General features: G+C 58.2%; 1 protein-coding gene across 2 annotated transcripts; it reads right to left on the bottom strand.

Moving 5' to 3' along the window:
- Positions 1-2008: 2008 nt before the first annotated feature.
- Positions 2009-14552, bottom strand: LOC146337419 (uncharacterized). Of its 2 annotated transcripts, XM_084814552.1 has the most exons (5): positions 14462-14552; positions 13340-14127; positions 7817-7936; positions 5700-5836; positions 2009-3675 (listed from the first exon to the last, which is right to left on the bottom strand). In XM_084814552.1, the coding sequence occupies exons 2-5, from the start codon at positions 13412-13414 to the stop codon at positions 3231-3233; spliced, it is 777 nt and encodes a 258-aa protein (XP_084670678.1). In that variant the 5' UTR covers positions 13415-14127; positions 14462-14552; the 3' UTR covers positions 2009-3230. The 2 variants fall into 2 exon arrangements, with proteins under 2 accessions (XP_084670678.1, XP_084670677.1); XM_084814551.1 differs by lacking the exons at positions 2009-3675; positions 5700-5836; positions 7817-7936 and having other exon boundaries at positions 12336-14127; positions 14462-14550.

Here is a 14552-nt window from a genome sequence, read left to right as displayed (position 1 = left end):
CCTATTGTAATCATCCAACCGCCTGGGAGAGGGGAAGACCCTTCCGTGCTGGGATTCTCTCCCCGGAGGCCTGGCGAGGTAGTGCTGGGGAGCGCAGAAGAAGGCAACAGTAGCTGCAGCACACAGAGCAGCAGCTTAGGTAGGCATCTGTCCCCCACCCCCACAAGGCAAACAGGGAATGGTGGAGGAGCACTGCGGCAGACTAATAAGCTCTGCCCCCGCCCCACAGGCAGCCAAAACGTTTGCCTGCGTGACAGCCAGCTCCACAGGGCCTGCCACAGCCAGTGGGCGGCCACTGCAGGGGTGAGCCAAGCAAGTGGCCTCTTTCGGGTGCTCCTCCAGGCGGGGTGGAGGACAAAGACCACCCACTCGGTCAGAGACCCAGCAAGAGCCCGGCTGATGCACAGAGAAGCATCTGTGCTGTGTCTTGCTAAAGGGGAGGGCTGGGGTGGGTCTCAGACTTGTGAAGAGTGAGACTGCTCTCCTAAAAACAGGATGCCTCTCACTCAGCCTCTGAGGAGTGTACAAGGATAGTTGCAGAGGGGGGGACTGACCGTTTCACAGAGGAACTGACTGTTTCCTGCCTCTCAGCTAAGCAGAGCAGAGGAAGCTGCTCCAGCTGGTCTAGGCACTACAGAAGCAAGCAAGCTCCCAGAGAGCGAGCGATCAGAGCGAGCGGACAGGAGTTGGCCAGGGGGGCTGCAGTGGCAGAAGAGACAAAGGCAAAGAGGTAAGTGGGCTGGAGGAAGCCCAGAGGGCAGTCCTTTTCCTGCTGAGTGGCTGTGAGCTCACCAGGGGCCCCTGAGAGCTTCAGTTAATTGCAGGTCTGTGGCCTGAGTACTCCCAGCAGCTGAGTGGGCAGATTAGCCTTTGCCAGCAAACACCTAAAAAAGCCTGCCCAGTTCTGGAAGAAGATTCTTTGGACTGATGAAACCAAGATTAACTTGTACCAGAATAATGGGAAGAGAACAGTATGGAGAAGGAAAGGAAAGGCTCATGTTCCAAAGCATGCCACATCATCTGTCAAACATGGTGGAGGCAGTGTTATGGCATGGGCATGTATGGCTGCCAATGGAACCGGGTCACTGGTGTTTATTGATGACCTGACTGCTGATAAAAGCCGCAGGATGACTTCTGAAGTGTATAGGGCTATACTTTCTGCTCAAATTCAGCTGAATGCTGCCAAACTGATAGGACGCAACTTCATATTGCAGATGGATAATTACAGCAAAAGCTACCCAAGAGTTTCCCAAGGCAAAGAAGTGGGATGTTCTTCAACGGCCAAGTCAGTCACCTGATCTCCACCCAATAGAGCATGCTTTTCACTTACTGAAGACAAGACTGAAGGCAGAAAGACCCACAAACAGGCAGCAGCTGAAGGCAGCTGCAGTAAAGGCCTTGAATTACAGCTGAAAGTCATGACTTTGCTCCCGTCTGGGTGTGTTTCTTTTCAACTTCAATGTGGTGGTGTACAGAGGCCACCTGCCAAAACAGTTATCCTTGTTCCAATATTTCTGGCCCTGACTGTATCTCTGCACAGAAATATAGGAGGAGGAGCTTGGTAGTCCCATTGAGGGCCATCTGGGTTAAAATAAATGCAGCAAAGAATAAAAGGAACATGGTGGTCGGAGTCTACTACCGGCCACCCAATCAAGGAGAAGACAAGGATGAAACTTTTGAAAAGAAAATAGCCAATGTTTTAAGGAAGCATGATGTAGTAGTAATGGGGGACTTCAATTTCCCCGATATTTGTTGGGAGACACATTCTGCAAAACATGGCCCCTCCAGGAAATTCCTGACTTGTGTGGCGGATCACTCCCTCCTACAGAAAGTAGAGGAAGGAACTAGAGGATCGGCTATCCTTGACTTGATCCCAACCAACAGAGATGACCTAGTGGAGAAAGTAGCAGTTACAGGAACTCTGCGGGAAAGCCATCATGTTGCACTTGAGTTCTTGGTTCTAAGGGAAGCAAAAGCCGAGTGTAGTCAAACGCGTACCCTGGATTTTAGGAAAGCTGATTTTAATAAACTCAGAACAATGATCAGTAAGGTCCCACGGCAAGCAATGCTAACGAGAAAAGGAGTCCAAGATGGGTGGGAGCTTTTAAAAAAGGAAACTCTCAAGGCACAGTCACAAACAATTCCAACAAGAAGAAAAGGTGGAAGACAACAGAAGAAGCCAGTGTGGCTTCACAAAAAGCTTAGGGATGACCTGAAAACAAAAAAGGACACATATAGGAAGTGGAAAGAAGGCCAAGTAACAAAGGAAGAGTACAGGCAGGTAGCACAGAATTGCGGGGATGGCGTCAGGAAGGCTAAAGCTGAGAATGAGCTGAGGTTAGCGAGGGATGCTAAGCGCAACAAAAAGGCTTTCTTCAACTACGTGCATAGTAAAAGACATTTTAAAAATATAAAATTTGTATTAATGACTTGGAGGAAGAGGTGCAGGGAATACTGATAAAATTTGCAGCGGCCTGGGCCTAGACCAGGGCAGGCAATGTGGCGCCCCAGGACACCTTTCTTGGTGCCCTCCAACATTTTTTAAAAATCAACACAGGTTCTTACCAGCAATCAGGGTTGCTGTGAAATAGGGTTCTGTTGGTGCTGTGGGTTTGACAGAGTTGTTTAGCGTGCTGGAGCTCAGCCCCCACTTCTGCCTTGCACGCTGTCTTTGGGGCAGGCTACTTGGCCTTTGCCAAGCCTCCTGTGACAGCCATTTTGTAGTGGTGCACAGGAGTTTCTCAAATGGCCAAATGTGTCCACAGCCCCAAAAGGCTGCCCAGCCCTGGCCTAGAGCCTTCTCTATCAGAAACCCTAGAAAGCCACTGCCCGTCAGAGGAGACAAAATCAATCCAGACGGACTGTCCGCCAGGCCTGGCAGAAGGCCCCTTCTTGCCCTCTACAACGACATGGAGCGGTAGCTCCTGCGGACCAGCCAAGCCAGAGGGCAAGGGAGCTGCCCTCCCGAGGTGCTGACCGCCCCCTGCGCAGTGACCCCCGTAGACAACTGCAGCCACACCTCATTTCCAGAGCAGGGGGGAAAGGGCCCAGGAGGTCTGGTTCCCCGCCCCAGCCCTTCCAGACAGGCAGTCCGAGGCCATTGTCATGAGGTAATGTTTATTCCATCCCATCCCAGAGCCACACAATGGTTCATTCTCTGCCACTGCCACCTCTTCTTCCCTCCTCCTTCCTGGCCTGTCTCGCTCCCTCGTTCCCTGCGCTCCCTTGATTCAGGGATGGATTAAAATGAGCAGGACCAAGCAGCCACAGCAGCACTGCAGAAAACGGAATGGTCCCTGCGGCCGGGAGGCACCCCCAGGAACCGGGGGCTCCCCACGCAGCAGAGGAAATGCACACGGCACCCCAGCAGCAGGGCTGCTTGTCCAGACACGTCTGTCCACATGACACTCCCCGTGCCCCCTCCCTTCTCCGGGCCTGCCTGTTGCACGACAACCCTCCTCTCCTCCGGGGCAGCGCCCAGAGCACCTCTGGCTGCGCCCGGCCAGGGCTGGGGGAGCAGCAGCAGATGGCAGCAGCAGCAATGGCAGGCAGCTTGAGAGGGCCACGGAGAGGGAGAGGCCTTCGGCAGTCCGGCTTCCACGGCAACATCCGCTGTCCGTCAAGTGGGGCCGCTGGTCGGCATGCCAGGCGAGGGCCCGCCCTGTGGAGCAGCCGCTGCAAGAGACGGGACAAAGGAGGTCACCACGCCCAGCCGCAAGGCCAGCCTGAAAGTGTGGCCTCCCCCACCGCAGCCCCACGCCAGCGGGGTGGCGGGCCCTCCTCACATGGACAGAGGCACTCCCCACTCTTTATTACACCGCCATGCACGCCAGGGCTAAGACCCGGCCCTGAAACGGGATCGGGAGGCAAAGCACCGGCCCACAAGCTAAGCGCCAGGGAAGGGGGAGACCACCATCTGAAGGGGAGGCAGGCCATCTCCCGTTCTGAACAGGATGGAGGGGTGAAGGTGCGGTGAGGGTCTCGGGCTGAGGTGGGAGCCACCGCCTTGTCACCAACAGCACTGGGGACTGCTCGTGTGTGTGTGCGCGTCGGGGGGGGAAGAGACTGGAGTTCAAAGGCTATCTGGGAGTCAAGCCTCTGATCTGGAAGCCCTTAACCCCTCCTCCCATTTCTTTCAAATTTATTTTTAAAAAGTATGACTGACCCCCACCAAAAGCCTCTTTTTTGCAATACATATTGCACCACAGAATAAATGGATCCATTTCTTCAGGGTACCTTGTTGATTTGACCATCTCCAGGACTTCCCAGTAGCCACTGGTCAGCTACTGGGGTTACCGGTTTTTCCTGTACTGAACCTATACAAGGAATTCCTGAGCCTGGATATCTCGAGAGCCGAGCCGAGCTGCTCATGGGTTGTAGGGGTGCAAAAGGAGAACGCACTCTGCATATGGCCCGCAACACAGAGGTAGAGCACGTGCTTCGCATGCAGAAGCTACCAGGTGTCTCCAGGTAAAAACCAGGCAGAGGCCTGGCAGCGGCCCGGCAAAGGCTCTCGCTGCTGGACACTCCAGACAGCAGCTGCTGGAATGGCCAATGCCAGGCAAGACGGGACAACGGCTGCCTGGCTGGGCACGAAGCTGCTGGCTTCCCGTTCCTGCTTATTCGTTATGGGCATTTTTTCCCAGCCCTCTCACATACCCAGCCGGTGCTTCCCTTTGGCTTCTGCCCGCTCCTTTGCATCAAAATACTAGACCGTGATGGCGTACCTGAGGAAGGAGGTGGCACGGGGTTAGGAGCTGTAATGCGAGGCAGACTGGCAGAACCCAAGCCAGCTCTCCTGCCAGGGAAGGTGCGGCCGCAGCGCAGGGCCAGTCAAGGGAGCGGCAGACAGGCAGAGCTGGCCAGGGAGCGGGGCTGGAACTCCCAGTCTGCTGGGAGTTCTCCTGCACAAGCCTCGTTGGAACCAACAGGCGCAGGGCCAGAGCACTGCCGCAGAAGGCACCAGACGGCGCCACTGGGTTGGCATCTCTAATGTCACCAGTGACCACCCTACTTTTGCACAGCTCTTGTCCATTTCAATGGTGCTTGCACAGGGAAAACCCCAGTGGATTGTGCCCCAAGTCAATATCCAAATGTTCCATCTCGGGCACCAGAATGCTGTTGGGAAGGCAAGGGACCAGGAATAAGAGGAATCCCCAAGCAGGCACATCCCGGCCCCTTTCCCAAAGCCTGCACATTCTATGGCAAGGAATACCAGTACTCAGACCTTCCTGGGAAATAAACCTTCCCCTGAATCTCAGGCACACCCAGGGGAGGGGCTAATTGTGGTTGCTCTGCAAAAAAGGGGAGACCCTCGGCACACAAGCCACTCTGTGTGTGTTGCAGGGCTGAGCTTCAGCACTGCAGATGGATCAGGAGGCCACAATCCAGCGACTCCCATCTCAAAGAGCCAAGGAGGGGGGCAGCACGCAGGATCCAGGCCTTCTACAGGAACAGACAGTGGGGCACCAGCCTGCTCGTGGTCAGGAAGGAAGCCCTTTCCCCCTATTCCCAGCAGCATCCCCTAAGTGGTGATGACTAAAAGCTCACTCTCCTCAGGGCCACTGTTTCATATGCCGCAGGTCTGACATCCATGGAACTCTGCATCCCACTCCTTCACCAGCTTAATCCCCACACTCCTGCCAGAGCTGGAGAATCTAGGAGTTGGTGGCTCCCCCCACCCACTCCACTCCCGTTACCTTGTAGCATAGGCTGGTTTCACCTCATGTGGGTTGCGCCGATCAGACCAGAAGAGAAGCAGCCGGTCAAAGATGGGTTCGATGTTTGCAACCACCGGCCGGCCCTCTGGGTAGATTTGCAGGATGCCACCATGAACCTGGCCAAGACAGGGGGGCAGGAAGGGTCTGGTTCACAGACTGGCCAAGGACAGCAGTAGTTAAACTGGAGGGGCAGCAAGTTAGCCTCTGAACTGCTACCCCACAGGAACATCCTCCGACCCATGGTTTTTAATCGGGCCTCTTTCTTAAATATTGGAAATAGCTTATCAGGCCCCCCTTATAACAAGCGGGGCTATAGAAATACTAGTGCGTGGTTGTTTTGTTAGTACCTTCTATAAAGATGACAAATACAAATTATTCTGTCCTATCAAAATACCCAGATAGGACTTTTGAATGGTATCTGGTTTATTTACTAGCAGATGACAAAATAGTAACAGAAATAGTGGACAGATTTCTCTTTTCAGCTGCCAAAGCACATAGAAGGATTCTCTCTGCTGAAATTCAATTTGTATCATCTCTTCTGTGGCTCATATACGTACCATATATTTTCATTTTTATATCCGAGGTTACTATCCTATATATTTTAGCCCACATATATTTAATCCACTGTGTTACATATCCTAAGCTGGATATTTTAATTTAGCATCTCTCTCTTTTTCCCCGTTTGGTTACTTTGAATATTCTGTCCTTGAATATTCTGTCCATGTACTGTAATTTATCCTATGTTAAACTTGAACAGTCTTGGTGTTTCTCTACTCTTTGAACAGCTCTATGACTGTAAAATAAACTTTGATTTGAGAACTGTAAACATTTTAAATTGTGGTTGCACTGTTATTGTCAGGGATGAGTCTCAGCGCCTCGAGATGTCTGACCGCTCTGATTCTGAATCAGAGTTGGAACAGCAGCCAGATCAGAGGCCGGGGGAGGGACCCTTCCTAGTGAGCCAAAATGCTGGAAGAGAGTCCTCCCAAGACCTTGACCCACAGACAGCCGCGATGGAGTCCTTGCCCCCTCCCTCTACCGTGAGAACACAAGTTTCCGAAGAGGAGGAGGAAGAGGGGTGCGACATGAGAGATGCTAGGGCACAACACAAAGCAAAGCCAGAAAGGTTAGGGGCAGGGCTCAGATGCTCCACCAGACAGCCACTCTCAGAAGCCAACGTAGGAGGGAGCTGCCTCACGGGAGGGGCATCTCTTGAAGCCAGCTTGCCAGGGAGGTTCATACCCCAAACTGCCAGCAAAATAAAGTCGTATTAGCCCAAAGCGTTGTCTATTGTGGTGTTGATTGCGAAGGGAAAGGACAATCCAAATCTGACCGTTATTTCTCCTGCTGTTTTCATATTTAGTATTTATGTTGTAAATTGAAATGCTTTTTAGCTGTTAAATATTTGTTTCGTTGTTGTTGTTGTTAATCACCTTGAACTCTTGAGAAAAGACAGGGTATACATATTTTAAAATAAATAACATAAATTATTACATTTGTGTGCATCTCACAGCACTAGAACAGAACCAGAAGCTCTGCAGAAAAGGCCCACTTGCGGCAGAGAAATTCTCCCAGAACAGGCTTCTCTACCATTCCCCACTTGTAGCAGGGAGAAGAACCCAGGAGTCCTGTCCCAAAGTTCCTAGAGCTGGGATAAATGCAGGGACCTCTGCCTGGCTGTAAGTCACACCCTTGTGCCCAACAGCCCTGTGCTGGACTGTTGTGGTTGGTTAGGTGTTGGGGCCGCTCTGCCCATGCTCAGGTACACACACTTTTTAAAGCCCTACTTCTCACATCCCAGGATCTGATCTCATCTCTTCAGCCCAATCCCTCTCCTGTTTTGAGAGTGACGCCCCCAGTGTCCTGGGCCTTGAGAAGCCAGCAAGCCTCACGCTGCAGAGTTTGCCAATCGAACCAGGAGTCCTGGTAGAGTCTCGCATGCTGGAGGGCAGGAAGGGGCAGAGGGAGGGAGGGGCGTGTTCCCACATCCTAGGGGAAGAAACCTGTGCCATGCAGGAGACTTGTGAGGGGGGGTGACAGGTGCAGAGGCCCCCTCCCCCCTGCCCAGACCCAGCTCACCCTGCACCGCCACCTACCTTACTATCCCACTGCCGGTTTAGGTAATAAATACACGTGACGCAGCGCCCATCTCCATGAGGGTTGTCTACGTGCCGCACGTAACCCATGCCGTTGCCAGGGTAACATGCCACCATGGCCTGGAAGGGAGGGGGAGAGAGAAGAGGGGGTTCATTGCCAGGGACAGGACCAGACAGCTCACAGATCTGCTGACGCCCCCCCTGCTTGGTTCCCCCCACCCACCCAACAGCCCATTTCGGCAGCTTGCCAACAGCCACTCTCCACCTCGCCTCTGGTGAGGCAGAATCTCCTCCAGGCAACCAGGCAAGAAGCACATCCAAATCGGTTCCTCCCCCGCTCCCCTGACTTTAGACCATAAATGACTGAGGGTTTTCCATGGGCAGTCAGGCTTAAAAGCTTCCGTGGACTTAATTGGCAAGGCCACCATCAGAGGCCTCTTGCACCCGCCCAGGCCCCCACGCCCACTCCGGAGGAGGGTGACAGCAGAGCCAGCCAGTCTGTAGCATTTCAAGGAACAGGAGCAGCACGCGCCGGGGTGGGGTGGGGAGGGGGAAGACTGCACGCGAGAGAGAGCGCGTGCTCAGGAACACAAAATAGAGGGAAATGTAGGTGCTTAATTTCTAAAATGAATCCAGTTGGGGCTTTACGCAGATGGACATTACCGAGCAGTGGGGTAGGCACTCTGCATGTGCTGCTGGGATACCGTTGGCTTTTGCCTTCATATGCACCCGAAGGAAGTCTCCATACTGAGCACAGGCTCCGAGGCCCAGCCCTCAAGGCCCTGGAGCTTTTTCATGGAACATCTGATGAACTCCCCTCCCCGCACGCCCCAGATTTAGCTGGCTAGTTCAGTAAGCAATGTATTTCAGGCACTGTGACCCACCAGATGCCTCCGGGGATTGTCTCCCTCCCCACACTGTGTAGTGATCCTGCAAAGCAAAGAGAGGGGCCTCGACCGCCCCTCCTTCTCTGGCCTGAGCACAAACGCCTTCCATTTTAATCTGAGATATGCAAAGATGACTTGTGCTGTCTCAACAAGGAGCTAACAGTACTCTGCATGTACTGTTCAGAGTCACACTCCTGTTGTTACCTTCCAGGGCTGAAAATGCTGGAAAAAGGCCAAAAACAACTACTTAAACATTAATGCCCCAGAGGAACCAGGGCTGGGTGGTGCTTGAGAAATGGAGAGGGTTGGGGTCCATGAATGGGCATCACGTTTCCCACAGCAAAAGGTTAACACATGGGGGGGGACACTGTTCTTTATTGCCAGGCAACAAGGGAGGGGGTAGGCAGAAGGCCAAACCCATGAAGACGTCTCTCCCCACACACACCCAAAAAGCAAGTGGAAATTCCTGAAGTGCTTGCACAGAGCACTGAAATTCCACCGGTTTCCACTCACTCCCTGCAAGAAACACTGCCACCAGTCAACAGTACAGAAGTGCGTGGCGGGGGGAGCTGTCACCCCACCCCCAGGCAAAGGCTGGTGCGTCCTGTTCCCTCTGCTCCTGGGAGCATCAAGGACATCAAGTCCCTGTGACGCAGGATCTGCTCCCCGACCAAGCAGGGCCGTGAGCCCATGTGGGATGTTCCCTGCGGGGTCAGCTGAGGACGATGGCGGCGGCAGCCGCTGCAGCTGCACTCCAGCGTCGCGCTCCCCACTGGGAGGGCTCTGGATAACAACACGGATAACAACACCGAAGGCGCACTTGTGCTACTCAGGCTGCCAGGACAAAGATCTGCCCCCTCCAGGCGTCACTCATCACCTCGGGGCGTGGAGGCATAGAAGCAGCTGCTCCCCCTCCTCTCGGCTTCTACAGGGGTCACGCCAGGGAGCGGAGAGGGCTGCCTGTGCGGTGGGGGGGGGCATGGCCAAGCTACCAAACAGCTATCGAAGCTCTTTAAGGGGCCACTAACCCCCCCTTCCAGAGCTGGGGGTCAGGGATGTAAATCCAGGAGTTCTGGCTTCCAGTTTACACACGGCTGTAAAATACCAACAGCATCCCTGGAAGAAGGGAGACGCCGCCAGCACTGCCGGGCTACCAGCCCCCTGCTCAGCTCTGCTGGACCTCGCGCGCGTGTATTGCCCCGGCCATAGGCTTTGAACTCTTAATTTAGAGGTGCCAGGATAGTGATAAATCAGACTCAAAGATTTACTTACAAGGAGTACTTTATTGGGTAACTTACAGCACACAGGCGCACCCAATGGTTGGATCAGGCAGCTTCTCTGAACCACGAGCCAGGGGGTACAATGGGTTTTATACCATACATGTTAGCAATAAAGCAGCATTGCAGCAGCACGCGCCCCTTGCGTTCATTCCCAGCATAAAGTAACAGCACTTGGATCTCAGCACAGCAACCTGCAGCTCAGCATAAACACATGGCTTTGCTTCTCAGGCACAGCCTGATAAGGCTTTCTAGTCATTAGTAAGGAATGCATTGAGAAGGCTGTTATCAGCCTTTTGACTCCTCTGCACATGCTCAGAGGCTTACTAGCAAGAGAACTGCAACAAGAACTTAAGCAAGCATTATGGATCTTTAGGCCCTTGCAACGCTACAAATGACTTGGCTACGCTCCTGGAGCCAATACACTCTGATAACCGGCTGTAGGATTAAGGGAGTCGCAGTCCAAACCACCTGGAGGGCGCCAGATTGGGGAAGAGTGCTTTTTGTTGCTTTGTCCACAGAAGAGCCAAACGTGCCTCTCCTTCCAACGGCCATCCTGACCAGAATGAGTTTGGCATCCCATGACATGGCGATCTTAAGCGAAAGGGGACAATTTCAACGTGAGATTGTGCAAGCCATTTCAGAGTAAACCTGAGGCCAACACCACTGCAGTCCCACAGCAAGGGAGGAACCCAGGAGCCCAAGACCTCACACTCCCTGCCCAGCCTAGCAGCAGCACGCACCCTAAACCCACCCCCCCACCCCTGTGATGGAGGACAGACCCTTTTGCCTCCCTCCACAGAATTCACTGCAGGAGACACAAGAGGCTCTCTGCTCTCACACAGGCTCCATTGTTGCCCCTGTCCAAATTATTATGCCCCGAGAAGCTGTTCTTGGGAGGGAAGACGGGGTAATTTCAGGAAGAGCTGAAGGCAGCCAGAGCCTTCATGGAAAAGACACATCGCTTCTGGCACTGGGGAGTGGGCTGAGAGTCAGCCTCCTCCTGCCCTGACCCAGCAGGCAGACAGCCACAGCCCCCTCCACCGCAAGGGCAAAACGGGGAGTGGGGGGACAGAAAGTGTTCCAGTTCCCATGTAGGCATTGCTCTGGCAAACTTACTCAGGTTTTTTTTTGGGGGGTGCATAGAAAAACAGAAAGGGCCAGTTGGGACCCCTAACAGCTTGACAACGACAAGCAGCCAACGGGGGGGGAGCCAATGCCATCATACCACCATCCCTCTACCAAAAAGCCCCCTAGGGCCAGCCTGGATAGCTGCTGACCTAGATCTGCGTACCAAAAGCCCTCAGCTCCACAGCTCACCACAGCTTGGCTCCAGAACTGAGCTCAGTGACCAGATATCTGGGTGATGGAATAAATGAAGCAGCCGAAAATAAGTGCCCTGGGCGCACGCAGAGTTCCTTCCCTGTCCATGGAGTAACCACAACCAGCCCTCCCATGTCCGGGGCAAGCCCTCAGGACAGGGGGGCTGGGAGGCCCAGCATCCACGTGGGGAGCTGGCCTCTGCTCATTTCAGCAGAGGAGCCCCTGCGAAGAGGCGGCTCACCACGGTGCCAGACTCCTGCGCACGCTGCAGCACGTGGATGTGGCTGAAAGGGGCCCAAGGGGCCGAGCCACACCAAGGGGTCAAAAACTGCTGGTGCACAAAGGGAGCTGAGCCACAGGAAACAGCTGCTCGGAGAGGGATTCGCCAAGGCGTCGCCTAGACAACCACAGGAAGACCCGGAACAGCTCTGGCGGCTTCCTTGTGAACAGCCACCCCTGGGGGCGGGGCAGCAGCCCCAGCTGAGGCCTGACCCTGGCGGCAGCCACACCTTTCTCCTTGCCCCCAGACGGCGGGGCGGGGCGGGGCGGGGCGGGGGTCTGGCTGCGGTTCCTGAAAGGGCAGGCGCTGGAAGCATCTGCAGAGGGGGAAGCATCTGGGGGCCACAAAGGGTCCCGGGGCGCAGCCACCCTGCACGCGCCAGGGAGCGTTGCGACAGTCCTGCCCACCCCCAGCCAGCCCCCCGGAACCCTCCACTGCCCTCCCCGCACGAGCCAGGGCTGCACAGGCATCCGCTCAAGGGAGCACTGAAGGGTGCTGAGGGAACAAGCGGCGCTCCCAAGGAAAGCTGGGCCCTGGTGGGAAAGGGGCCCGAATTCAGGATGGCGGCCGTGGCAGGAACAGCCGCCTCGCCCTCCGGGCAAGAGATCGGACCACCTCATTCGAGCAGACAATGAGCCAAGACAGCCCAGGAGCTGCTCTTCCGGATCTAGCTGCCTTTGCCTCGCCCCCAAGACCCCCCCCCCCATCGTGCCCATTCTCGGATGCAGGAGAGTGGGTGGCAGTTTCTCAGCACTTAACAGACGCGAACTCCACGCACGCTCAGAGGTACTCTCTGCCTCAACATGTTTCAGGGCCCTGCTCAGCGCCCCCCAGTAACTTCAGCAGGCCCCTTCCGACCCCGAGGCAACACGGATGCGAGCAGTGAAGGAAAAGCCCGGAGGCCTCGCGGGCCCCTTGCCCCCCTTATAGGGCAGCTGCGCTCTCCCGCCGCGCGGGGGCTGCTGCCGCCGCCGCCGCCGCGGACGGGGGCAAGAAAAGGACTCCGCCTCCGGGCGGGGGGCTGCCCGCGAGCGCAGCAACGGCGGCCTTAGCGGGATCCCACTGAAATGCAAGACTCGGGGGGGCAGCCCGCGAGGCCCCCGGGAGACCAGGCGGCCCCCGGTCCCCCCGTGCGCGCGAGCGAGCGAGCCGAGGGCGCGCGCTGGCGCGGCGCGCGCGCAGACCGAGCGGGAAGCTGAGGGGCCAGAGAGCGCGCCCCTCGACTTTCCCCGCGGCCCCTTCCGGGGGCAGGAAGAGGCACGCGGGCCACCCCGCTCCCTGCCAAAGGGAGCCGGGCCGCGCGCAGCAGGATGGGCCCCGTCCCGGCGAGCGCGGCCGCCTGCGAAAGCGTCGCGCTCCCCAACACGAGCGCGCTCTCGTGCCCAGGCGCAAGGGCGCGCGCCCACGCCTTCGCTGCCGAGGGCTGCCGCGGCCGGCCACCCAGCCGGCCAGGCGCCCCGCCCCCGCCGCAGAGCCTCGCCTCGCCTCGCCTCCCCCCGCCACCTCCGGCGCAGAGGGCGCCTGGGGCCCAGCGACGCGAGGCCGAGCGCGCCCGGCGCTCTGCTCGCCCCGGAGAGGCGCGGGGCCCGGCCGCGGAAACGCCCCGCTCTCTTCCCGAGGGCCCGCCCCGCCCCAGCCATGCGGCGCCGCCCCCCTCGCGCGCAGAGGAGGCCGGGAAACGCCTCCGCCCGCGCCCCGGGGCGGCCCCGCGCGGCAAGCGGGCCCCGCCCGGCTCTCGCCGCCGGCCCAGACTCACCTCGGTCCTGCCGCTGACGTCGTACCCGCCCAGCTTGCCGGCGCAGTGCAGGAGGAGCTCGTCGAGGCGCGCCATGAGCGAGCCCACGCCCTGCAGCCCGGCTCCCGGCCCTCCACCCAGGCGACCCGGTCCCCGCGCACGCTGCGGGCCGGCACCGCCCTCTGGCTCGCCAGCTGCCCGTCGCGGAGCTTGCCGCTGCGGTGGAGCGCCGCCACCTCCGCCAGGATCCGGCGCCCAGCGGCTCGCCGAGGAACGCGTCCTTCACGCAGACGCCGTAGCAGCGCAGGCAGGGCACCACGTAGTCCAGCGCCAGCCGGCCGACGGGGACGCGCCGGGGGCCCGCGCCCGGCCGCTTGGCGGCTCCCTCGACCTCGGCGCCCCGCTTCTCCGGCCCCCGCCGCCTCGGCTCTCGGCGCCCGTTCAAGGCCAGCAGGAGCAGGCCCCCCACGGCGCCGCCCTCGCCCTCCAGGAGGCGGCCCGCCTTGCCCCGGCTCTCGCGGCCCATGCTGTGGCGGGGTCCGCCGGCTACCGGGTCCGCCGGGCCGGAGGCCTCCATGTCACCTCCGCGGGGCCTGGGTCGCGGCGGGCCGTCGCCACGTCGCGGCCGGGTCTCGCGCGGCCAACGCCGGGGCGGGCCAGGAGCCTGCGGGGCAGCCGGCCGTCGTCGTGGGGGGCAGCGCCCCTTCGCCTGGGTGCAGAGAGGGCGGGCGGAGGGCCACGGAGCCCGCGGCGCCGTCGGGCCGGCCTCGGGCTGCGCTCGCGCTCCCCCGCGTCCGGCCTTCGGGCAGCTGTGGGGAGAAGAGCGCCAAGGTAACCCGGGCCGAGAGAAGGGCTGGGCAGGGGAGGAGCAGGCGGGACTGGGGAGGCCGGACTTCGGAGGGGCGCCCCGGCTCAAGGGCCGCCGGCAGACCGGCCACCGAAGCGGACCGGCCCCCCGGAAAAGCCCGGCTTCGGAGCCAGCCGGCGACGCACGAGCCGCGCCGCCGCCCCCGGCCCCCTGGCGGCGGCGGCTCTCCCTCTCGCATTTTTATTCGGGAGGAGGGGTGGCCTCCTGCACAGGCCAGCCCGGCGGGAAGCGCTAAATTTCAGCCACCCCCCGCCCGGTTCCCCCTGAACACAGACCTTGACCGGCCGGGGGGGGGGGGTGTCGCCCCCAGCACGCGCAGCCCGCTCGCTAAACCGTGGCGCTGCTCCGAAAGAGGGCTGCCAAGGG

This window comes from Heloderma suspectum, chromosome 10 (assembly GCF_057233095.1).
Source record: "Heloderma suspectum isolate Gila_16-S chromosome 10, 16-S_ref, whole genome shotgun sequence".
NCBI lineage: Eukaryota > Metazoa > Chordata > Lepidosauria > Squamata > Helodermatidae > Heloderma > Heloderma suspectum.
Note: the sequence above shows the minus strand (reverse complement) of the source record. Positions and strands in the feature narration are given on the sequence as shown.